This window comes from Zeugodacus cucurbitae, chromosome 4, assembly GCF_028554725.1.
Source record: "Zeugodacus cucurbitae isolate PBARC_wt_2022May chromosome 4, idZeuCucr1.2, whole genome shotgun sequence".
Taxonomy (NCBI): Eukaryota; Metazoa; Arthropoda; class Insecta; order Diptera; family Tephritidae; genus Zeugodacus; species Zeugodacus cucurbitae.
In genome coordinates, this window is record NC_071669.1 from 73,794,746 (window position 1) to 73,822,201 (window position 27,456).

The 27,456-nt window shown below is 36.9% G+C and overlaps 3 protein-coding genes across 25 annotated transcripts in view; all 3 read left to right on the top strand.

Moving 5' to 3' along the window:
- The window catches only part of LOC105210957 (ankyrin-3), an 89,176-nt gene that overhangs the window by 47,727 nt on the left and 13,993 nt on the right, over positions 1–27,456 (top strand). The gene's annotated exons all lie outside the window — the stretch shown is intronic.
- The window catches only part of LOC105212915 (uncharacterized), a 55,896-nt gene that overhangs the window by 14,447 nt on the left and 13,993 nt on the right, over positions 1–27,456 (top strand). The window contains exon 1 of one of the 7 annotated variants that reach the window (XM_054229766.1): positions 26,153–26,293. The exons of the other annotated variants lie outside the window; for them this stretch is intronic. The gene's annotated coding sequence lies outside the window, so the exon portion shown is untranslated. Of the gene's footprint in view, positions 1–26,152; positions 26,294–27,456 lie in introns of those variants that run through there. 7 annotated transcript variants of the gene reach the window in all.
- On the top strand, positions 3,635–26,301 carry LOC128921399 (nucleolar protein dao-5-like). Its single transcript, XM_054229029.1, has 5 exons — positions 3,635–3,663; positions 9,993–10,377; positions 10,469–10,545; positions 11,685–12,403; positions 23,849–26,301. Exons 1-5 carry the CDS (start codon positions 3,635–3,637, stop codon positions 26,299–26,301), a joined length of 3,663 nt encoding a protein of 1,220 aa, XP_054085004.1.

The following is a 27,456-nucleotide window of genomic DNA, read 5'->3' on the forward strand; positions in this document are numbered from 1 at the left end:
AAAGACGTTCAACCAATTTCTAAACCAGAAGAGAAATCAAAATCTCCTCTAGACATTGCTAAGCCTGTTTCTCATTTGTACTCTTCTGATGAATCTGAAGATGAATTTGATAAGCCTAAGGTCACTGATGTAAAACAAGTATTACCGGTGGTTCCTTCAATTGGCAAACCAGAAGATAAAGATACTAAAGACGTTCAACCAATTTCTAAACCAGAAGACAAACCGAAATCTCCTGTAGACATTGCTAAGCCTGCTTCTCATTTGTACTCTTCTGATGAATCTGAAGATGAATTTGACAAACCTAAAGTCACTGATGTAAAACAAGTATTACCGGTGGTTCCTTCAATTGGCAAACCAGAAGATAAAGATACTAAAGACGTTCAACCAATTTCTAAACCAGAAGACAAACCGAAATCTCCTGTAGACATTGCTAAGCCTGTTTCTCATTTGTACTCTTCTGATGAATCTGAAGATGAATTTGATAAGCCTAAGGTCACTGATGTAAAACAAGTATTACCGGTGGTTCCTTCAATTGGCAAACCAGAAGATAAAGATACTAAAGACGTTCAACCAATTTCTAAACCAGAAGACAAACCGAAATCTCCTGTAGACATTGCTAAGCCTGCTTCTCATTTGTACTCTTCTGATGAATCTGAAGATGAATTTGATAAGCCTAAGGTCACTGATGTAAAACAAGTATTACCGGTGGTTCCTTCAATTGGCAAACCAGAAGATAAAGATACTAAAGACGTTCAACGAATATCGAAACCAGATGAGAAACCAAAATCTCCTCTAGACATTGCTAAGCCTGTTTCTCATTTGTACTCTTCTGATGAATCTGAAGATGAATTTGAGAAACCTAAGGTCACTGATGTAAAACAAGTATTACCGGTGGTTCCTTCAATTGGCAAACCAGAAGACAAGGATAGTAAAGACGTTCAACCAATTTCTAAACCAGAAGAGAAATCAAAATCTCCTCTAGACATTGCTAAGCCTGTTTCTCATTTGTACTCTTCTGATGAATCTGAAAATGAATTTGATAAGCCTAAGGTCACTGATGTAAAACAAGTATTACCGGTGGTTCCTTCAATTGGCAAACCAGAAGATAAAGATACTAAAGACGTTCAACCAATATCGAAACTAGATGAGAAACCAAAATCTCCTCTAGACATTGCTAAGCCTGTTTCTCATTTGTACTCTTCTGATGAATCTGAAGATGAATTTGAGAAACCTAAAGGCACTGATGTAAAACAAGTATTACCAGTGGTTCCTTCAATTGGTAAACCAGAAGACAAAGATACTAAAGACGTCCAACCAATTTCTAAACCAGAAGAGAAACCAAAATCTCCTCTAGACATTGCTAAGCCTGTTTCTCATTTGTACTCTTCTGATGAATCTGAAGATGAATTTGATAAGCCTAAGGTCACTGATGTAAAACAAGTATTACCGGTGGTTCCTTCAATTGGCAAACCAGAAGATAAAGATACTAAAGACTTTCAACCAATATCGAAACCAGATGAGAAACCAAAATCTCCTCTAGACATTGCTAAGCCTGTTTCTCATTTGTACTCTTCTGATGAATCTGAAGATGAATTTGATAAGCCTAAGGTCACTGATGTAAAACAAGTATTACCGGTGGTTCCTTCAATTGGCAAACCAGAAGACAAGGATAGTAAAGACGTTCAACCAATTTCTAAACCAGAAGAGAAATCAAAATCTCCTCTAGACATTGCTAAGCCTGTTTCTCATTTGTACTCTTCTGATGACTCTGAAGATGAATTTGATAAGCCTAAGGTCACTGATGAAAAACAAGTATTACCGGTGGTTCCTTCAATTGGCAAACCAGAAGATAAAGATACTAAAGACGTTCAACCAATATCGAAACCAGATGAGAAACCAAAATCTCCTCTAGACATTGCTAAGCCTGTTTCTCATTTGTACTCTTCTGATGAATCTGAAGATGAATTTGATAAGCCTAAGGTCACTGATGTAAAACAAGTATTACCGGTGGTTCCTTCAATTGGCAAACCAGAAGATAAAGATACTAAAGACGTTCAACCAATATCGAAACCAGATGAGAAACCAAAATCTCCTCTAGACATTGCTAAGCCTGTTTCTCATTTGTACTCTTCTGATGAATCTGAAGATGAATTTGACAAACCTAAAGTCACTGATGTAAAACAAGTATTACCGGTGGTTCCTTCAATTGGCAAACCAGAAGATAAAGATACTAAAGACGTTCAACCAATATCGAAACCAGATGAGAAACCAAAATCTCCTCTAGACATTGCTAAGCCTGTTTCTCATTTGTACTCTTCTGATGACTCTGAAGATGAATTTGATAAGCCTAAGGTCACTGATGAAAAACAAGTATTACCGGTGGTTCCTTCAATTGGCAAACCAGAAGATAAAGATACTAAAGACGTTCAACGAATATCGAAACCAGATGAGAAACCAAAATCCCCTCTAGACATTGCTAAGATTGTTTCTCATTTGTACTCTTCTGATGAATCTGAAGATGAATTTGAGAAACCTAAAGTCACTGATGTAAAACAAGTATTACCGGTGGTTCCTTCAATTGGCAAACCAGAAGACAAAGATAGTAAAGACGTTCAACCAATTTCTAAACCAGAAGAGAAATCAAAATCTCCTCTAGACATTGCTAAGCCTGTTTCTCATTTGTACTCTTCTGATGAATCTGAAGATGAATTTGAGAAACCTAAAGGCACTGATGTAAAACAAGTATTCCCAGTGGTTCCTTCAATTGGTAAACCGGAAGACAAAGATACTAAAGACGTTCAACCAATTTCTAAACCAGAAGAGAAACCAAAATCTCCTCTAGACATTGCTAAGCCTGTTTCTCATTTGTACTCTTCTGATGAATCTGAAGATGAATTTGAGAAACCTAAAGGCACTGATGTAAAACAAGTATTCCCAGTGGTTCCTTCAATTGGTAAACCAGAAGACAAAGATACTAAAGACGTTCAACCAATATCGAAACCAGATGAGAAACCAAAATCTCCTCTAGACATTGCTAAGCCTGTTTCTCATTTGTACTCTTCTGATGAATCTGAAGATGAATTTGACAAACCTACAGTCACTGATGTAAAACAAGTATTACCGGTGGTTCCTTCAATTGGCAAACCAGAAGATAAAGATACTAAAGACGTTCAACCAATATCGAAACCAGATGAGAAACCAAAATCTCTTCTAGACATTGCTAAGCCTGTTTCTCATTTGTACTCTTTTGATGAATCTGAAGATGAATTTGATAAGCCTAAGGTCACTGATGTAAAACAAGTATTACCGGTGGTTCCTTCAATTGGCAAACCAGAAGATAAAGATACTAAAGACGTTCAACCAATATCGAAACCAGATGAGAAACCAAAATCTCCTCTAGACATTGCTAAGCCTGTTTCTTATTTGTACTCTTCTGATGACTCTGAAGATGAATTTGACAAACCTAAAGTCACTGATGTAAAACAAGTATTACCGGTGGTTCCTTCAATTGGCAAACCAGAAGATAAAGATACTAAAGACGTTCAACCAATATCGAAACCAGATGAGAAACCAAAATCTCCTCTAGACATTGCTAAGCCTGTTTCTCATTTGTACTCTTCTGATGAATCTGAAGATGAATTTGACAAACCTAAAGTCACTGATGTAAAACAAGTATTAGCGGTGGTTCCTTCAATTGGCAAACCAGAAGATAAAGATACTAAAGACGTTCAACCAATATCGAAACCAGATGAGAAACCAAAATCTCCTCTAGACATTGCTAAGCCTGTTTCTTATTTGTACTCTTCTGATGACTCTGAAGATGAATTTGATAAGCCTAAGGTCACTGATGAAAAACAAGTATTACCGGTGGTTCCTTCAATTGGCAAACCAGAAGATAAAGATACTAAAGACGTTCAACGAATATCGAAACCAGATGAGAAACCAAAATCCCCTCTAGACATTGCTAAGATTGTTTCTCATTTGTACTCTTCTGATGAATCTGAAGATGAATTTGAGAAACCTAAGGTCACTGATGTAAAACAAGTATTAGCGGTGGTTCCTTCAATTGGCAAACCAGAAGACAAAGATAGTAAAGACGTTCAACCAATTTCTAAACCAGAAGAGAAATCAAAATCTCCTCTAGACATTGCTAAGCCTGTTTCTCATTTGTACTCTTCTGATGAATCTGAAGATGAATTTGATAAGCCTAAGGTCACTGATGTAAAACAAGTATTACCAGTGGTTCCTTCAATTGGCAAACCAGAAGATAAAGATACTAAAGACGTTCAACCAATATCGAAACTAGATGAGAAACCAAAATCTCCTCTAGACATTGCTAAGCCTGTTTCTCATTTGTACTCTTCTGGTGAATCTGAAGATGAATTTGAGAAACCTAAAGGCACTGATGTAAAACAAGTATTCCCAGTGGTTCCTTCAATTGGTAAACCAGAAGACAAAGATACTAAAGACGTTCAACCAATTTCTAAACCAGAAGAGAAACCAAAATCTCCTCTAGACATTGCTAAGCCTGTTTCTCATTTGTACTCTTCTGATGAATCTGAAGATGAATTTGATAAGCCTAATGTCACTGACGTAAAACAAGTATTACCAGTGGTTCCTTCAATTGGCAAACCAGAAGATAAAGATACTAAAGCCGTTCAACCAATATCGAAACCAGATGAGAAACCAAAATCTCCTCTAGACATTGCTAAGCCTGTTTCTCATTTGTACTCTTCTGATGAATCTGAAGACGAATTTGATAAACCTAAAGGCACTGATGTAAAACAAGTATTCCCAGTGGTTCCTTCAATTGGTAAACCAGAAGACAAAGATACTAAAGACGTTCAACCAATATCGAAACCAGATGAGAAACCAAAATCTCCTCTAGACATTGCTAAGCCTGTTTCTCATTTGTACTCTTTTGATGAATCTGAAGATGAATTTGATAAGCCTAAGGTCACTGATGTAAAACAAGTATTACCGGTGGTTCCTTCAATTGGCAAACCAGAAGATAAAGATACTAAAGACGTTCAACCAATATCGAAACCAGATGAGAAACCAAAATCTCCTCTAGACATTGCTAAGCCTGTTTCTCATTTGTACTCTTCTAATGAATCTGAAGATGAATTTGATAAACCTAAAGTTACTGATGTAAAACAAGTATTACCGGTGGTTCCTTCAATTGGCAAACCAGAAGATAAAGATACTAAAGACGTTCAACCAATATCGAAACCAGATGAGAAACCAAAATCTGCTCTAGACATTGCTAAGCCTGTTTCTCATTTGTACTCTTCTGATGAATCTGAAGATGAATTTGAGAAACCTAAAGGCACTGATGTAAAACAAGTATTCCCAGTGGTTCCTTCAATTGGTAAACCAGAAGACAAAGATACTAAACACGTTCAACCAATATCGAAACCAGATGAGAAACCAAAATCTCTTCTAGACATTGCTAAGCCTGTTTCTCATTTGTACTCTTCTAATGAATCTGAAGATGAATTTGATAAACCTAAAGTTACTGATGTAAAACAAGTATTACCGGTGGTTCCTTCAATTGGCAAACCAGAAGATAAAGATACTAAAGACGTTCAACCAATATCGAAACCAGATGAGAAACCAAAATCTCCTCTAGACATTGCTAAGCCTGTTTCTCATTTGTACTCTTTTGATGAATCTGAAGATGAATTTGATAAGCCTAAGGTCACTGATGTAAAACAAGTATTACCGGTGGTTCCTTCAATTGGCAAACCAGAAGATAAAGATACTAAAGACGTTCAACCAATATCGAAACCAGATGAGAAACCAAAATCTCCTCTAGACATTGCTAAGCCTGTTTCTCATTTGTACTCTTCTGATGAATCTGAAGATGAATTTGATAAACCTAAGGTCACTGATGTAGAACAAGTATTACCGGTGGTTCCTTCAATTGGCAAACCAGAAGATAAATATACTAGAGACGTTCAACCATTTTCTAAACCAGAAGACAAACCAAAATCTCCTCTAGACGTTGCTAAGCCTATTTCTCATTTGTACTCTTCTGATGAATCTGAAGATGAATTTGATAAACCTAAGGTCAGTGATATAAAACAAGTATTACCGGTGGTTCCTTCAATTGGCAAACCAGAAGATAAAGATACTAAGGACGTTCAACCAATATCGAAACCAGATGAGAAACCCAAATCTCCTCTAGACATTGCTAAGCCTGTTTCTCATTTGTACTCTTCTGATGAATCTGAAGATGAATTTGATAAACCTAAGGTCACTGATGTAAAACAGGTACTACCGGTGGTTCCTTCAATTGGCAAACCAGAAGATAAATATACTAAAGACGTTCAACCAATATCGAAACCAGAAGACAAACCAAAATCTCCTCTAGACATTGCTAAGCCTGTTTCTCATTTGTACTCTTCTGATGAATCTGAAGATGAATTTGATAAGCCTAAGGTCACTGATGTAAAACAAGTATTACCGGTGGTTCCTTCAATTGGCAAACCAGAAGATAAAGATACTAAAGACGTTCAACCAATTTCTAAACGAAAAGACAAACCAAACTCTCCTCTAGACATTGCTAAGCCTGTTTCTCATTTGTACTCTTCTGATGAATCTGAAGATGAATTTGATAAACCTAAGGTCGCTGATGTAAAACAAGTATTACCGGTGGTTCTTTCAATTGGCAAACCAGAAGATAAATATACTAAAGACGTTCAACCAATATCGAAACCAGATGAGAGACCAAAATCTCCTCTAGACATTGCTAAGCCTGTTTCTCATTTGTACTCTTCTGATGAATCTGAAGATGAATTTGATAAGCCTAAGGTCACTGATGTAAAACAAGTATTACCGGTGGTTCCTTCTATTGGCAAACCAGAAGATAAAGATACTAAAGACGTTCAACCAATATCGAAACCAGATGAGAGACCAAAATCTCCTCTAGACATTGCTAAGCCTGTTTCTCATTTGTACTCTTCTGATGAATCTGAAGATGAATTTGATAAGCCTAAGGTCACTGATGTAAAACAAGTATTACCGGTGGTTCCTTCAATTGGCAAACCAGAAGATAAATATACTAAGGACGTTCAACCAATATCGAAACCAGATGAGAAACCCAAATCTCCTCTAGACATTTCTAAGCCTGTTTCTCATTTGTACTCTTCTGATGAATCTGAAGATGAATTTGATAAGCCTAAGGTCACTGATGTAAAACAAGTATTACCGGTGGTTCCTTCAATTGGCAAACCAGAAGATAAATATACTAAGGACGTTCAACCAATATCGAAACCAGAAGACAAACCAAAATCTCCTCTAGACGTTGCTAAGCCTATTTCTCATTTGTACTCTTCTGATGAATCTGAAGATGAATTTGATAAACCTAAGGTCAGTGATGTAAAACAAGTATTACCGGTGGTTCCTTCAATTGGCAAACCAGAAGATAAAGATACTAAGGACGTTCAACCAATATCGAAACCAGATGAGAAACCCAAATCTCCTCTAGACATTGCTAAGCCTGTTTCTCATTTGTACTATTCTGATGAATCTGAAGATGAATTTGATAAACCTAAGGTCACTGATGTAAAACAAGTACTACCTGTGGTTCCTTCAATTGGCAAACCAGAAGATAAATATACTAAAGACGTTCAACCAATATTGAAACCAGAAGACAAACCAAAATCTCCTCTAGACATTGCTAAGCCTGTTTCTCATTTGTACCCTTCTGATGAATCTGAAGATGAACTTGATAAGCCTAAGGTCACTGATGTAAGACAAGTATTACCGGTAGTTCCCCCAATTGGCAAACCAGAAGACAAAGATACTAAAGACGTTCAACCAATTTCTAAACCAGAAGACCATCCAAAATCTCTTCTAGACATTGCTAAGCCTGTTTCTCATTTGTACTCTTCTGATGAATCTGAAGATGAATTTGATAAACCTAAGGTCACTGATGTAAAACAAGTATTACCGGTGGTTCCTTCAATTGGCAAACCAGAAGATAAAGATATTAAAGACGTTCAACCAATTTCTAAACGAAAAGACAAACCAAACTCTCCTCTAGACATTGCTAAGTCTGTTTCTCATTTGTACTCTTCTGATGAATCTGAAGATGAATTTGATAAACCTAAGGTCACTGATGTAAAACAAGTATTACCGGTGGTTCCTTCTATTGGCAAACCAGAAGATAAAGATACTAAAGACGTTCAACCAATATCGAAACCAGATGAGAGACCAAAATCTCCTCTAGACATTGCTAAGCCTGTTTCTCATTTGTACTCTTCTGATGAATCTGAAGATGAATTTGATAAGCCTAAGGTCACTGATGTAAAACAAGTATTACCGGTGGTTCCTTCAATTGGCAAACCAGAAGATAAAGATATTAAAGACGTTCAACCAATTTCTAAACGAAAAGACAAACCAAACTCTCCTCTAGACATTGCTAAGTCTGTTTCTCATTTGTACTCTTCTGATGAATCTGAAGATGAATTTGATAAACCTAAGGTCACTGATGTAAAACAAGTATTACCGGTGGTTCCTTCTATTGGCAAACTAGAAGATAAAGATACTAAAGACGTTCAACCAATATCGAAACCAGATGAGAGACCAAAATCTCCTCTAGACATTGCTAAGCCTGTTTCTCATTTGTACTCTTCTGATGAATCTGAAGATGAATTTGATAAACCTAAGGTCACTGATGTAAAACAAGTATTAACGGTGGTTCCTTCAATTGGCAAATCAGAAGATGAAGATACTAAAGACGTTCAACCAATTTCTAAACCAGAAGACAAACCAAAATCTCCTCTAGACGTTGCTAAGCCTGTTTCTCATTTGTACTCTTCTGATGAATCTGAAGATGAATTTGATAAGCCTAAGGTCACTGATGTAAAACAAGTATTACCGGTGGTTCCTTCAATTGGCAAACCAGAAGATAAATATACTAGAGACGTTCAACCATTTTCTAAACCAGAAGACAAACCAAAATCTCCTCTAGACGTTGCTAAGCCTATTTCTCATTTGTACTCTTCTGATGAATCTGAAGATGAATTTGATAAACCTAAGGTCAGTGATGTAAAACAAGTATTACCGGTGGTTCCTTCAATTGGCAAACCAGAAGATAAAGATACTAAGGACGTTCAACCAATATCGAAACCAGATGAGAAACCCAAATCTCCTCTAGACATTGCTAAGCCTGTTTCTCATTTGTACTATTCTGATGAATCTGAAGATGAATTTGATAAACCTAAGGTCACTGATGTAAAACAAGTACTACCGGTGGTTACTTCAATTGGCAAACCAGAAGATAAATATACTAAAGACGTTCAACCAATATCGAAACCAGAAGACAAACCAAAATCCCCTCTAGACATTGCTAAGCCTGTTTCTCATTTGTACCCTTCTGATGAATCTGAAGATGAACTTGATAAGCCTAAGGTCACTGATGTAAGACAAGTATTACCGGTAGTTCCCCCAATTGGCAAACCAGAAGACAAAGATACTAAAGACGTTCAACCAATTTCTAAACCAGAAGACCATCCAAAATCTCTTCTAGACATTGCTAAGCCTGTTTCTCATTTGTACTCTTCTGATGAATCTGAAGATGAATTTGATAAACCTAAGGTCACTGATGTAAAACAAGTATTACCGGTGGTTCCTTCAATTGGCAAACCAGAAGATAAAGATACTAAGGACGTTCAACCAATATCGAAACCAGATGAGAAACCCAAATCTCCTCTAGACATTGCTAAGCCTGTTTCTCATTTGTACTATTCTGATGAATCTGAAGATGAATTTGATAAACCTAAGGTCACTGATGTAAAACAAGTATTACCGGTGGTTCCTTCAATTGGCAAACCAGAAGATAAAGATACTAAGGACGTTCAACCAATATCGAAACCAGATGAGAAACCCAAATCTCCTCTAGACATTGCTAAGCCTGTTTCTCATTTGTACTATTCTGATGAATCTGAAGATGAATTTGATAAGCCTAAGGTCACTGATGTAAAACAAGTATTACCGGTGGTTCCTTCAATTGGCAAACCAGAAGACAAAGATACTAAAGACGTTCAACCAATATCGAAACCAGAAGACAAACCCAAATCTCCTCTAGACATTGCTAAGCCTGTTTCTCATTTGTACCCTTCTGATGAATCTGAAGATGAATTTGATAAACCTAAGGTTACTGATGTAAAACAAGTATCGCCGGTGGTTCCATCTATTGGCAAACAAGAAGATAAAGATACTAAAGACGTTCAACCAATATCGAAACCAGATGAGAAACCGAAATCTCGTCTAGGCATTCCTAAGCCTGTTTCTCATTTGTACTCTTCTGATGAATCTGAAGAAGAACTGCAGAAACCTAAGGTCACTGATGTAAAACAAGTATTACCGGTAGTTCCTCCAATTGGCAAACCAGAAGACAAAGATACTAAAGACGTTCAACCAATTTCTAAACCAGAAGACAAACCAAAATCTCCTCCAGACATTGCTAAGCCTCTTTCTCATTGGTACTCTTCTGATGAATCTGAAGATGAATTTGATAAATCTAACGTCACTGATGTAAATCAAGTATTACCGCTGATTCCTTCGATTGGCAAACCAGAAGACAAAGATACTAAAGACGTTCAACCAATATCGAAACCAGATGAGAAACCAAAATCTCCTCTAGACATTGCTAAGCCTGTTTCTCATTTGTACTCTTCTGATGAATCTGAAGATGAATTTGATAAGCCTAAGGTCACTGATGTAAAACAAGTATTACCGGTGGTTCCTTCAATTGGCAAACCAGAAGACAAAGATACTAAAGACGTTCAACCAATTTCTAAACCAGAAGACAAACCAAAATCCCCTCTAGACGTTGCTAAGCCTGTTTCTCATTTGTACTCTTCTGATGAATCGGAAGAAGAATTTGATAAACCTAAGGTCACTGATGTAAAACAAGTATTACCGGTGGTTCCTTCAATTGGCAAACCAGAAGACAAAGATACTAAAGACGTTCAACCAATTTCTAAATCAGATGAGAAACCAAAATCTCCTCTAGACATTGCTAAGCCTGTTTCTCATTTGTACTCTTCTAATGAATCTGAAGATGAATTTGATAAGCCTAAGGTCACTGATGTAAAACAAGTATTACCGGTACTTCCTTCAACTGGCAAACCAGAAGACAAAGATACTAAAGACGTTCAACCAGTGTCGAAACCAGATGAGAAACCAAAATCTCCTCTAGACATTGCTAAGCCTGTTTCTCATTTGTACTCTTCTGATGAATCTGAAGAAGAACTTAAGAAACCTAAGGTCTGTGATGTAAAACAGGTATTACCGGTGGTTCATTCAATTGACAAACCAGAAGACAAAGATACTAAAGACGTTCAACCAATATCGAAACCAGAAGAGAAACCAAAATCTCCTCTAGACATTGCTAAGCCTGTTTATCATTTGTACTCTTCTGATGAATCTGAAGAAGAACTTGAGAAACCTAAGGTCACTGATGTAAAACAAGTATTACCGGTAGTTCCTTCAATTGGCACACCAGAAGATAAAGATACTAAAGACGTTCAACCAATTACTAAACCAGAAGACAAACCAAAATCTCCTCTAGACATTGCTAAGCCTGTTTCTCATTTGTACTCTTCTGATGAATCTGAAAATGAATTTGATAAGCCTAAGGTCACTGATGTAAAACAAGTATTACCGGTAGTTCCTTCAATTGGCAAACCAGAAGATAAAGATACTAAAGACGTTCAACCAATTTCGAAACCAGATGAGAAACCAAAATCTCCTCTAGACATTGCTAAGCCTGTTTCTCATTTGTACTCTTCTGATGAATCTGAAGAAGAATTTGATAAACCTAAGGCCACTGATGTAAAACAAGTATTACCGATAGTTCCGCCAATTAGCAAACCAGAAGACAAAGATACTAAAGACGATCAACCAATTTCTGAACTAGAACAGAAACCAAAATCGCCTGTTTCTCATTTGTACTCTTCTGATGAATCTGAAGATGAATTTGATAAACCTAAGGTCACTGATGTAAAACAAGTATTACCGGTGGTTCCTTCAATTGGCAAACCAGAAGATAAAGATACTAAAGACGTTCAACCAATTTCGAAACCAGATGAGAAACCAAAATCTCCTCTAGACATTGCTAAGCCTGTTTCTCATTTGTACTCTTCTGATGAATCTGAAGAAGAGTTTGATAAACCTAAGGTCACTGATGTAAAACAAGTATTACCGATAGTTCCGCCAATTAGCAAACCAGAAGACAAAGATACTAAAGACGATCAACCAATTTCTGAACTAGAACAGAAACCAAAATCGCCTGTTTCTCATTTGTACTCTTCTGATGAATCTGAAGATGAATTTGATAAACCTAAGGTCACTGATGTAAAACAAGTATTACCGATAGTTCCGCCAATTAGCAAACCAGAAGACAAAGATACTAAAGACGTTCAACCAATTTCTAAATCAGATGAGAAACCAAAATCTCCTCTAGACATTGCTAAGCCTGTTTCTCATTTGTACTCTTCTGATGAATCTGAAGATGAATTTGATAAGCCTAAGGTCACTGATGTAAAACAAGTATTACAGATGGTTCCTTCAATTGGCAAACCAGAAGACAAAGATACTAAAGACGTTCAACCAATATCGAAACCAGATGAGAAACCGAAATCTCCTCTAGACATTGCTAAGCCTGTTTCTCATTTGTACTCTTCTGATGAATCTGAAGATGAATTTGATAAGCCTAAGGTCACTGATGTAAAACAAGTATTACCGGTGGTTCCTTCAATTGGCAAACCAGAAGATAAAGATACTAAAGACGTTCAACCAATTTCGAAACCAGATGAGAAACCGAAATCTCCTCTAGACATTGCTAAGCCTGTTTCTCATTTGTACTCTTCTGATGAATCTGAAGATGAATTTGATAAGCCTAAGGTCACTGATGTAAAACAAGTATTACAGATGGTTCCTTCAATTGGCAAACCAGAAGACAAAGATACTAAAGACGTTCAACCAATTTCTAAACCAGAAGACAAACCAAAATCTCCTCTAGACATTGCTAAGCCTGTTTCTCATTTGTACTCTTCTGATGAATCTGAAGATGAATTTGATAAACCTAAGGTCACTGATGTAAAACAAGTATTACCGGTAGTTCCTTCAATTGGCAAACCAGAAGACAAAGATACTAAAGACGTTCAACCAATATCGAAACCAGATGAGAAACCGAAACCTCCTCTAGACATTGCTAAGCCTGTTTCTCATTTGTACTCTTCTGATGAATCTGAAGAAGAACTTGAGAAACCTAAGGTCACTGATGTAAAACAAGTATTACCGGTGGTTCCTTCAATTGGCAAACCAGAAGATAAAGATACTAAAGACGTTCAACCAATTTCGAAACCAGATGAGAAACCGAAATCTCCTCTAGACATTGCTAAGCCTGTTTCTCATTTGTACTCTTCTGATGAATCTGAAGATGAATTTGATAAGCCTAAGGTCACTGATGTAAAACAAGTATTACAGATGGTTCCTCCAATTGGCAAACCAGAAGATAAAGATACTAAAGACGTTCAACCAATTTCGAAACCAGATGAGAAACCAAAATCTCCTCTAGACATTGCTAAGCCTGTTTCTCATTTGTACTCTTCTGATGAATCTGAAGAAGAACTTGAGAAACCTAAGGTCACTGATGTAAAACAAGTATTACCGGTGGTTCCTTCAATTGGCAAACCAGAAGATAAAGATACTAAAGACGTTCAACCAATTTCGAAACCAGATGAGAAACCGAAATCTCCTCTAGACATTGCTAAGCCTGTTTCTCATTTGTACTCTTCTGATGAATCTGAAGATGAATTTGATAAGCCTAAGGTCACTGATGTAAAACAAGTATTACCGGTGGTTCCTTCAATTGGCAAACCAGAAGATAAAGATATTAAATTCGTTCAACCAATTTCTAAACCAGAAGAGAAACCAAAATCTCCTTTAGACATTGCTAAGCCTGTTTCTCATTTGTTCTCTTCTGATGAATCTGAAGATGAATTTGATAAGCCTAAGGTCACTGATGTAAAACAAGTATTACCGGTAGTTCCTTCAATTGGCAAACCAGAAGACAAAGATACTAAAGACGTTCAAGCAATTTCTAAACCAGAAGACAAACCAAAATCTCCTCTAGACATTGCTAAGCCTGTTTCTCATTTGTACTCTTCTGATGAATCTGAAGATGAATTTGATAAACCTAAGGTCACTGATGTAAAACAAGTATTACCGGTGGTTCCTTCAATTGGCAAACCAGAAGATAAAGATATTAAAGACGTTCAACCAATTTCGAAACCAGATGAGAAACCAAAATCTCCTCTAGACATTGCTAAGCCTGTTTCTCATTTGTACTCTTCTGATGAATCTGAAGATGAATTTGATAAGCCTAAGGTCACTGATGTAAAACAAGTATTACCGGTGGTTCCTTCAATTGGCAAACTAGAAGATAAAAATATTAAAGACGTTCAACCAATTTCGAAACCAGATGATAAACCTAAATCTCCTCTAGACATTGCTAAGCCTGTTTCTCATTTGTACTCTTCTGATGAATCTGAAGATGAATTTGATAAACCTAAGGTCACTGATGTAAAACAAGTATTACCGGTAGTTTCTTCAATTGGCAAACCAGAAGATAAAGATACTAAAGACGTTCAACCAATTGCGAAACCAGATGAGAAACCAAAATCTCCTCTAGACATTGCTAAGCCTGTTTCTCATTTGTACTCTTCTGATGAATCTGAAGATGAATTTGAGAAACCTAAAGTCACTGATATAAAACAAGTTTTACCGGTGGTTCCTTTAATTGGCAAACCAGAAGGTAAAGATACTAAAGACGTTCAACCAATTTCTAAACCAGAAGACAAATCGAAATCTCCTTTAGACATTGCTAAGCCTGTTTCTAATTTGTACTCTTCTGATGAATCTGAAGATGAATTTGATAAGATTAAGGTCACTGATGTAAAACAAGTATTACCGGTGGTTCCTTCAATTGGCAAACCAGAAGACAAAGATACTAAAGACGTTCAACCAATTTCTAAACCAGAAGACAAATCGAAATCTCCTGTAGACATTGCTAAGCCTGTTTCTAATTTGTACTCTTCTGATGAATCTGAAGATGAATTTGATAAGCCTAAGGTCACTGATGTAAAACAAGTATTTCCGGTGGTTCCTTCAATTGACAAACCAAAAGAAAACAAACTAAAATCTCCTCTAGACGTTGCTAAGCCTGTTTCTGATTTGTACTCTTCTGATGAATCGGAAGAAGAATTTGATAAACCTAAGGTCACTGATGTAAAACAAGTATTACCGGTAGTTCCTTCAATTGGCAAACCAGAAGATAAAGATACTAAAGACGTTCAACCAATTGCGAAACCAGATGAGAAACCAAAATCTCCTCTAGACATTGCTAAGCCTGTTTCTCATTTGTACTCTTCTGATGAATCTGAAGATGAATTTGAGAAACCTAAAGTCACTGATATAAAACAAGTTTTACCGGTGGTTCCTTTAATTGGCAAACCAGAAGGTAAAGATACTAAAGACGTTCAACCAATTTCTAAACCAGAAGACAAATCGAAATCTCCTTTAGACATTGCTAAGCCTGTTTCTAATTTGTACTCTTCTGATGAATCTGAAGATGAATTTGATAAGATTAAGGTCACTGATGTAAAACAAGTATTACCGGTGGTTCCTTCAATTGGCAAACCAGAAGACAAAGATACTAAAGACGTTCAACCAATTTCTAAACCAGAAGACAAATCGAAATCTCCTGTAGACATTGCTAAGCCTGTTTCTAATTTGTACTCTTCTGATGAATCTGAAGATGAATTTGATAAGCCTAAGGTCACTGATGTAAAACAAGTATTTCCGGTGGTTCCTTCAATTGACAAACCAAAAGAAAACAAACTAAAATCTCCTCTAGACGTTGCTAAGCCTGTTTCTGATTTGTACTCTTCTGATGAATCGGAAGAAGAATTTGATAAACCTAAGGTCACTGATGTAAAACAAGTATTACCGGTAGTTCCTTCAATTGGCAAACCAGAAGATAAAGATACTAAAGACGTTCAACCAATTGCGAAACCAGATGAGAAACCAAAATCTCCTCTAGACATTGCTAAGCCTGTTTCTCATTTGTTCTCTTCTGATGAATCTGAAGATGAATTTGATAAGCCTAAGGTCACTGATGTAAAACAAGTATTACCGGTAGTTCCTTCAATTGGCAAACCAGAAGACAAAGATACTAAAGACGTTCAACCAATTTCTAAACCAGAAGACAAATCGAAATCTCCTTTAGACATTGCTAAGCCTGTTTCTCATTTGTACTCTTCTAATGAATCTGAAGATGAATTTGAGAAACCTAAAGTCACTGATATAAAACAAGTTTTACCGATAGTTCCTTCAATTGGCAAACCAGAAGACAAAGATACTAAAGACGTTCAACCAATTTCTAAACCAGAAGACAAATCGAAATCTCCTTTAGACATTGCTAAGCCTGTTTCTAATTTGTACTCTTCTGATGAATCTGAAGATGAATTTGATAAGATTAAGGTCACTGATGTAAAACAGGTATTACCGGTGGTTCCTTCAATTGGCAAACCAGAAGACAAAGATACTAAAGACGTTCAACCAATTTCTAAACCAGATGAGAAACCAAAATCTCCTTTAGACATTGCTAAGCCTGTTTCTCATTTGTACTCTTCTGATGAATCTGAAGATGAATTTGAGAAACCTAAGGTCACTGATGTAAAACAAGTATTACCGGTGGTTCCTTCAATTGGCAAACCAGAAGACAAAGATACTAAAGACGTTCAACCAATTTCTAAACCAGAAGACAAACCAAAATCTCCTCTAGACATTGCTAAGCCTGTTTCTCATTTGTACTCTTCTGATGAATCTGAAGATGAATTTGATAAGCCTAAGGTCACTGATGTAAAACAAGTATTACCCGTAGTTCCTTCAATTGGCAAACCAGAAGACAAAGATACTAAAGACGTTCAACCAATTTCTAAACCAGATGAGAAACCAAAATATCCTCTAGACATTGCTAAGCCTGTTTCTCATTTGTACTCTTCTAATGAATCTGAAGATGAATTTGAGAAACCTAAAGTCACTGATATAAAACAAGTTTTACCGATAGTTCCTTCAATTGGCAAACCAGAAGACAAAGATACTAAAGACGTTCAACCAATATCGAAACCAGATGAGAAACCAAAATCTCCTCTAGACATTGCTAAGCCTGTTTCTCATTTGTACTCTTCTGATGAATCTGAAGATGAATTTGAGAAACCTAAGGTCACTGATGTAAAACAAGTATTACCGGTGGTTCCTTCAATTGGCAAACCAGAAGACAAAGATACTAAAGACGTTCAACCAATTTCTAAACCAGAAGACAAACCAAAATCTCCTCTAGACATTGCTAAGCCTGTTTCTCATTTGTACTCTTCTAATGAATCTGAAGATGAATTTGAGAAACCTAAAGTCACTGATGTAAAACAAGTATTACCGATAGTTCCTTCAATTGGCAAACCAGAAGACATAGATACTAAAGACGTTCAACCAATTTCTAAACCAGATGAGAAACCAAAATCTCCTCTAGACATTGCTAAGCCTGTTTCTCATTTGTACTCTTCTGATGAATCTGAAGATGAATTTGAGAAACCTAAGGTCACTGATGTAAAACAAGTATTACCGGTACTTCCTTCAATTGGCAAACCAGAAGACAAAGATACTAAAGACGTTCAACCAATTTCTAAACCAGATGAGAAACCAAAATCTCCTCTAGACATTGCTAAGCCTGTTTCTCATTCGTACTCTTCTAATGAATCTGAAGATGAATTTGAGAAACCTAAAGTCACTGATATAAAACAAGTTTTACCAATAGTTCCTTCAATTGGCAAACCAGAAGACAAAGATACTAAAGACGTTCAACCAATTTCTAAACCAGATGAGAAACCAAAATCTCCTCTAGACATTGCTAAGCCTGTTTCTCATTTGTACTCTTCTGATGAATCTGAAGATGAATTTGAGAAACCTAAGGTCACTGATGTAAACCAAGTATTACCGGTACTTCCTTCAATTGGCAAACCAGAAGACAAAGATACTAAAGACGTTCAACCAATTTCTAAACCAGATGAGAAACCAAAATCTCCTCTAGACATTGCTAAGCCTGTTTCTCATTTGTACTCTTCTGATGAATCTGAAGATGAATTTGAGAAACCTAAACCAGAAGACAAAGATACTAAAGACGTTCAACCAATATCGAAACCAGATGAGAAACCAAAATCTCCTCTAGACATTGCTAAGCCTGTTTCTCATTTGTACTCTTCTGATGAATCTGAAGATGAATTTGAGAAACCTAAGGTCACTGATGTAAAACAAGTATTACCGGTGGTTCCTTCAATTGGCAAACCAGAAGACAAAGATACTAAAGACGTTCAACCAATTTCTAAACGAGATGAGAAACCAAAATCTCCTCTAGACATTGCTAAGCCTGTTTCTCATTTGTACTCTTCTAATGAATCTGAAGATGAATTTGAGAAACCTAAAGTCACTGATGTAAAACAAGTATTACCGGTACTTCCTTCAATTGGCAAACCAGAAGACATAGATACTAAAGACGTTCAACCAATTTCTAAACCAGATGAGAAACCAAAATCTCCTCTAGACATTGCTAAGCTTGTTTCTCATTTGTACTCTTCTAATGAATCTGAAGATGAATTTGAGAAACCTAAAGTCACTGATATAAAACAAGTTTTACCGATAGTTCCTTCAATTGGCAAACCAGAAGACAAAGATACTAAAGACGTTCAACCAATATCGAAACCAGATGAGAAACCAAAATCTCCTCTAGACATTGCTAAGCCTGTTTCTCATTTGTACTCTTCTGATGAATCTGAAGATGAATTTGAGAAACCTAAGGTCACTGATGTAAAACAAGTATTACCGGTACTTCCTTCAATTGGCAAACCAGAAGACAAAGATACTAAAGACGTTCAACCAATTTCTGAGCCAGATGAGAAACCAAAATCTCCTCTAGACATTGCTAAGCCTGTTTCTCATTCGTACTCTTCTAATGAATCTGAAGATGAATTTGAGAACCCTAAAGTCACTGATATAAAACAAGTTTTACCAATAGTTCCTTCAATTGGCAAACCAGAAGACAAAGATACTAAAGACGTTCAACCAATTTCTAAACCAGATGAGAAACCAAAATCTCCTCTAGACATTGCTAAGCCTGTTTCTCATTTGTACTCTTCTGATGAATCTGAAGATGAATTTGAGAAACCTAAGGTCACTGATGTAAAACAAGTATTACCGGTACTTCCTTCAATTGGCAAACCAGAAGACATAGATACTAAAGACGTTCAACCAATTTCTAAACCAGATGAGAAACCAAAATCTCCTCTAGACATTGCTAAGCCTGTTTCTCATTTGTACTCTTCTGATGAATCTGAAGATGAATTTGAGAAACCTAAGGTCACTGATGTAAAACAAGTATTACCGGTACTTCCTTCAATTGGCAAACCAGAAGACAAAGATACTAAAGACGTTCAACCAATTTCTAAACCAGATGAGAAACCAAAATCTCCTCTAGACATTGCTAAGCCTGTTTCTCATTTGTACTCTTCTAATGAATCTGAAGATGAATTTGAGAAACCTAAAGTCACTGATATAAAACAAGTTTTACCGATAGTTCCTTCAATTGGCAAACCAGAAGACAAAGATACTAAAGACGTTCAACCAATATCGAAACCAGATGAGAAACCAAAATCTCCTCTAGACATTGCTAAGCCTGTTTCTCATTTGTACTCTTCTGAAGAATCTGAAGATGAATTTGAGAAACCTAAGGTCACTGATGTAAAACAAGTATTACCGGTGGTTCCTTCAATTGGCAAACCAGAAGACAAAGATACTAAAGACGTTCAACCAATTTCTAAACCAGAAGACAAACCAAAATCTCCTCTAGACATTGCTAAGCCTGTTTCTCATTTGTACTCTTCTGATGAATCTGAAGATGAATTTGAGAAACCTAAGGTCACTGATGTAAAACAAGTATTACCGGTGGTTCCTTCAATTGGCAAACCAGAAGACAAAGATACTAAAGACGTTCAACCAATTTCTAAACCAGAAGACAAACCAAAATCTCCTCTAGACATTGCTAAGCCTGTTTCTCATTTGTACTCTTCTAATGAATCTGAAGATGAATTTGAGAAACCTAAAGTCACTGATATAAAACAAGTTTTACCGATAGTTCCTTCAATTGGCAAACCAGAAGACAAAGATACTAAAGACGTTCAACCAATATCGAAACCAGATGAGAAACCAAAATCTCCTCTAGACATTGCTAAGCCTGTTTCTCATTTGTACTCTTCTGATGAATCTGAAGATGAATTTGAGAAACCTAAGGTCACTGATGTAAAACAAGTATTACCGGTACTTCCTTCAATTGGCAAACCAGAAGACAAAGATACTAAAGACGTTCAACCAATTTCTAAACCAGAAGACAAACCAAAATCTCCTCTAGACATTGCTAAGCCTGTTTCTCATTTGTACTCTTCTGATGAATCTGAAGATGAATTTGATAAGCCTAAGGTCACTGATGTAAAACAAGTATTACCGGTGGTTCCTTCAATTGGCAAACCAGAAGACAAAGATACTAAAGACGCTCAACCAACTTCTGAACTAGAAGAGAAACCAAAATCGCCTCTAGACATTGCTAAGCCTGTTTCTCATTTGTACTCTTCTGATGAATCTGAAGATGGATTTGAGAAACCTAAAGTCACTGATGTAAAACAAGTATTATCGATAGTTCCTTCAATTGGCAAACCAGAAGACAAAGATACTAAAGGCGTTCAACCAATTTCGAAACCAGATGAGAAACCAAAATCTCCTCGAGACATTGCTAAGCCTATTTCTCATTTGTACTCTTCTGATGAATCTGAAGATCAATTTGATAAACCTAAAGTCACTGATGTAAAACAAGTATTACCGATAGTTCCTTCAATTGGCAAACCAGAAGACAAAGATACTAAAGACGTTCAACCAATTTCTAAACCAGAAGACAAACCGAAATCTCCTGTAGACATTGCTAAGCCTGTTTCTCATTTGTACTCTTCTGATGAATCTGAAGATGAATTTGATAAGCCTAAGGTCACTGATGTAAAACAAGTATTACCGGTGGTTCCTTCAATTGGCAAACCAGAAGACAAAGATACTAAAGACGTTCAACCAATTTCTAAACCAGAAGACAAACCAAAATCTCCTCTAGACATTGCTAAGCCTGTTTCTCATTTGTACTCTTCTGATGAATCTGAAGATGGATTTGAGAAACCTAAAGTCACTGATGTAAAACAAGTATTACCGGTACTTCCTTCAATTGGCAAACCAGAAGACATAGATACTAAAGACGTTCAACCAATTTCTAAACCAGATGAGAAACCAAAATCTCCTCGAGACATTGCTAAGCCTGTTTCTCATTTGTACTCTTCTGATGAATCTGAAGATCAATTTGATAAACCTAAGGTCACTGATGTAAAACAAGTATTACCGGTGGTTCCTTCAATTGGCAAACCAGAAGACAAAGATACTAAAGACGTTCAACCAATTTCTAAGCCAGATGAGAAGCCAAAATCTCCTCTAGACATTGCTAAGCCTGTTTCTCATTTGTACTCTTCTGATGAATCTGAAGATGAATTTGAGAAACCTAAGGTCACTGATGTAAAACAAGTATTACCGGTACTTCCTTCAATTGGCAAACCAGAAGACAAAGATACTAAAGACGTTCAACCAGTGTCGAAACCAGATGAGAAACCAAAATCTCCTCTAGACATTGCTAAGCCTGTTTCTCATTTGTACTCTTCTGATGAATCTGAAGATGAATTTGAGAAACCTAAGGTCACTGATGTAAAACAAGTATTACCGGTGGTTCCTTCAATTGGCAAACCAGAAGACAAAGATACTAAAGACGTTCAACCAGTGTCGAAACCAGATGAGAAACCAAAATCTCCTCTAGACATTGCTAAGCCTGTTTCTCATTTGTACTCTTCTGATGAATCTGAAGATGAATTTGATAAGCCTAAGGTCACTGATGTAAAACAAGTATTACCGGTGGTTCCTTCAATTGGCAAACCAGAAGACAAAGATACTAAAGACGTTCAACCAATTTCTAAACCAGAAGAGAAACCAAAATCTCCTCTAGACATTGCTAAGCCTGTTTCTCATTTGTACTCTTCTGATGAATCTGAAGATGAATTTGATAAGCCTAAGGTCACTGATGTAAAACAAGTATTACCGGTACTTCCTTCAATTGGCAAACCAGAAGACAAAGATACTAAAGACGTTCAACCAATTTCTAAACCAGAAGACAAACCGAAATCTCCTGTAGACATTGCTAAGCCTGTTTCTCATTTGTACTCTTCTGATGAATCTGAAGATGAATTTGATAAGCCTAAGGTCACTGATGTAAAACAAGTATTACCGGTGGTTCCTTCAATTGGCAAACCAGAAGACAAAGATACTAAAGACGTTCAACCAATTTCTAAACCAGAAGACAAACCAAAATCTCCTCTAGACATTGCTAAGCCTGTTTCTCATTTGTACTCTTCTGATGAATCTGAAGATGAATTTGAGAAACCTAAGGTCACTGATGTAAAACAGGTATTACCGGTACTTCCTTCAATTGGCAAACCAGAAGACAAAGATACTAAAGACGTTCAACCAATTTCTAAACCAGAAGACAAACCGAAATCTCCTGTAGACATTGCTAAGCCTGTTTCTCATTTGTACACTTCTGATGAATCAGAAGATGAATTTGATAAACCTAAGGTCACTGATGTAAAACAAGTATTACCGGTGGTTCCTTCAATTGGCAAACCAGAAGACAAAGATACTAAAGACGTTCAACCAGTGTCGAAACCAGATGAGAAACCAAAATCTCCTCTAGACATTGCTAAGCCTGTTTCTCATTTGTACTCTTCTGATGAATCTGAAGATGAATTTGAGAAACCTAAGGTCACTGATGTAAAACAAGTATTACCGGTGGTTCCTTCAATTGGCAAACCAGAAGACAAAGATACTAAAGACGTTCAACCAGTGTCGAAACCGGATGAGAAACCAAAATCTCCTCTAGACATTGCTAAGCCTGTTTCTCATTTGTACTCTTCTGATGAATCTGAAGATGAATTTGATAAGCCTAAGGTCACTGATGTAAAACAAGTATTACCGGTGGTTCCTTCAATTGGCAAACCAGAAGACAAAGATACTAAAGACGTTCAACCAATTTCTAAACCAGAAGACAAACCGAAATCTCCTGTAGACATTGCTAAGCCTGTTTCTCATTTGTACTCTTCTGATGAATCTGAAGATGAATTTGATAAGCCTAAGGTCACTGATGTAAAACAAGTATTACCGGTGGTTCCTTCAATTGGCAAACCAGAAGACAAAGATACTAAAGACGTTCAACCAATTTCTAAACCAGAAGACAAACCAAAATCTCCTCTAGACATTGCTAAGCCTGTTTCTCATTTGTACTCTTCTGATGAATCTGAAGATGAATTTGAGAAACCTAAGGTCACTGATGTAAAACAGGTATTACCGGTACTTCCTTCAATTGGCAAACCAGAAGACAAAGATACTAAAGACGTTCAACCAATTTCTAAACCAGAAGACAAACCGAAATCTCCTGCAGACATTGCTAAGCCTGTTTCTCATTTGTACTCTTCTGATGAGTTTGATAAACCTAAGGTCACTGATGTAAAACAAGTATTACCGGTAGTTCCTTCAATTGGCAAACCAGAAGACAAAGATACTAAAGACGTTCAACCAATTTCTAAACCAGAAGACAAACCAAAATCTCCTCTAAACATTGATGAGCGTTCTGAACAATCTGAAGAAGAATGTGACGAACCTAAGGTGCCTGAGGTGAAGCATCTGCTTCGGCCCTTACTGTCGGTAGTTTCTGGTACTGATATGACTAGTAGCGAAGAAGTACCATCTGAAAATGAACGGTGTCAGTTGTCGACGGACCTATCATACAGCCGAGAAATTTTAGACTCATGTAGTAGTTTAGATAGTTTAGAAAGATCAGCTGTACGGAATGCAGACTTGCGAAATGAAAGAGGTGTTGCTTATTTTGTAAATTTGGATGAAGGAAAGGAAGCTCCTAAGCAGAATAGTGTAAAGTTGAAGAAAGCTTTAGTTAATAAGAAACTTATTAGGGAAGAGAAGAAAACTTACGCGTCTTCAACAAGAATTCAAACTAGGGCTACCGCCAGGAAGTCGAAAACTGAGAAAATTCATGCGACACCTGCTGGTGAAGATACTCCGAAGAAAGTTATTTATGTTAAAGAGAGAGAAGATGTGCCGAGGAGCCAGAAAAGGCAGTTGCAAAATAAAAATGAAGTCTCTAAATTGTCTACTGTAAAATGTGCACCAAGCCAACCCGATAGATCTTCAAGTCTTCGTTCGCAAACAGTCAATGTTGGTTTAAGCGAAGACAACTCACGTAGCCGATCAACGACACCAAGGCCGAGAACTCGAACTGATGTGACCGCAATGCCGTATAATGCGACACTAAGAACGTTCAGTCCAACACCTAGCCGTCCAAAGGCCGACTATTCTCATGTAACTAGCGTTTACGCGCAAACCCACAAATATGATAAGAAGACCACTACAAAGAAAACCAAAACAAGGACAATCACGAAATCTTCCGAACCAACAGGTGAAGATGCTCAAAGAAAGCGGCTAACTACACCTACCTCAACTGTGATGCACAGATACATGCAGCCTACTTTGGCACACAGCCTGCGATACGGACATACACAGTCCACGTTAAAACAGATAGACACAGCTTCGGATATCACGTTGAGAACAAAGTCACCGGGACCAGCGGTGTTACAACCAAAAGGTAAGCAGTATAATACTCCCACCACTACTACTACTGATGCACAAAGACGATATGTACGCAATCTATCCAAAGAGGAGAAAACACTGAATTTTAAAAGTAGTTTGACGAATTTAAAAAAGGACTCACTCACTAATAGCAAGGAGTCCATAAAAAGCACTGAAAAACTGTATCATAGAAAAAGTAATGTAAACAAGCCAAAAGCTGTGATAGCACATAGCGAATCCATAACCGATAAATCAATGCCCCCGAAATCAAGTAAGGAAATGAGTAATGTATTGAATAAGTCAAATCAAAGTAAACTAAAGCACAAAATTAACAGACCAAAGGAAAACGCAAAATTAGATGTGTCCACCGGCAGAACGCCTAGAAGTGTAACACGAGACAGCTCAGAAGAAACGAAAGTACTAATACGAAATGAAAGGACCCAACATCGGTCGAAGGTTCCCATTAGCGTATCTTCCAATGTAACAACTCGAAGAATAACTAAAACCACTAGAACAGAAAGTAACTTGAACGACATTACTAAAACAGGTAATGGCACAAATAAAACAGAACAACCGAAAAAGAGATTTCAAACTAGAAAGAGTGATGTGAAAGTGCAAAAGAAAATTAAAGATTCTCTAAATGAGTCCAGCATGACAGGCAGCGGCAATACTAGTGCCAGTGGCTCATTGAGTAGCGTACGTAAGTATACGCGCACCACTACAAATATAAAAAAGCTGGATAAAGATGTGGCTAACCTGCGTTTGGCAGAGCAGTCTGTACTTACCACATCGAAATTATCCAAGATACCAGCCGTACCCACACGCACCACGGTGGTAAAAGTTAGCCAAGAGCCGGTAGCTGCTGCTATCGTCAGTACAGTTATAATTGATGACGATGCGGAAATAACGCGCTCCTTTAAATCCACGGAGAGTACAAAAAGTTCTACCTCATCTTCTGGAAGCAGAAAAGTTTTAACAAGTGAAGTTTTTACCAAAACATTTGGGCCAGATAAAGCTTTCGAAGTTATTTATCGACAACCAGATACCGACATGGATTCCACATCCATTGTCCGGCCACCATCAACAGATCAACGTTGTACAAACGAGTTTGATGTTAGTTTCATTGATACAACCGATTCCAGTTTGTCCGATTCAGTTGCATTGCCAATGTTTAATACCGAACAAGATCGCTTATTAGCCGCAAGTCCAGGCTCACCAAAACCAACACGTAGTCCACTAGCCTTAATCGAAGAAACTCTGCGACGGCAGCAAGCCGGTTATGCTGTGGATCCCGCGCTACAAATGCAATTCAGTGCCTCTGGCATACGTATGGGAAGTATAAGCCCGACATCATCGCGCAATTCTCGATCGGACCAGAACGAAACGCCTAAAGGTAAATAAACGTTTATCACATACATATTTAGTTAGCTTAGAAAGTTGTGCGAATATGTTTATTTAGTCTATAATACAAGCGATTCCGAAGTTGTATTTAAATGCTTACATACAAAGGTCAAACATACTCGTACATATGCATATAGTATTACTCGTATATACAGGACAGCCTACTCGTACAAACCATACACACTGTTTTTTAATACCATATTTGCATACATACATACGAAGAACGGAATGCGTAACGTAATCTACATATGAATTTGTAAATAAATTAATAGTATTTAACGATTTCGAATTTCGAAAATATTTTGAATTTATAAAAAAATAGTTACTGAGCGATTTAGTTCAAAGCTTTAGTCATATTTATAATGGAACTTATATGGTAGATATGGATAAATGTTTGGAGAGAGCTCGTTAATGTGCTTCTAAATTCGGAGTATGGTAATTCACAACCTCAGCAAAATTGTATTGAACGATTCTGCTTAACGAACTCTTTCCGATTATTTGTTATGTAAATATTTTGATATGCATTCACAACGAGACCGATAGTACTTTTGCATACCTTTACAAATACTCTCAGTTGTATTCCTAGAAATACAATATTGAGCTTTGTTTCTGTTAAATGTGAAAACTGCTTCAGTTAAATGAGTCCATGTTATAGGTAAAATGGATATATAAAATGTTGATCCGCGTAAAAAAGATTGCTGCTTGTTTGTCAAACCCTATTCTTAAAATAGATAACATCGTTAGATGTAAAGGTCTGGGGTTAAATTACTATGTTATATTATGATGAACTGTAAAGATCTCTTAAAACTGCACAAATATTTCGAAATATTCAATATTCTTCATACTCCTCAAATTAGCTCTTTTACTGGATTATCAGTCTCATTGTGAATACATGCAAGCTTCCACTTAAGTAAGCATACACCAGTTACGCATTGAAGGACCCTTTTAAGATCATTCAAATAGAAAGAGATCGCTAGATCGCTCTAACTGTAAAGTACATTTGTGGTGCATTAAATGCTAATATGAGTACATCGGCAGATCTCGCGTATGCTTACTTAATTGGTCCACTGTTTCACACATCTCGCAGCTTTGGAACATGGGTACAAAGACATGTTGCATATCATAAAAGAACAACTCTTATTCGCCTAACAATAA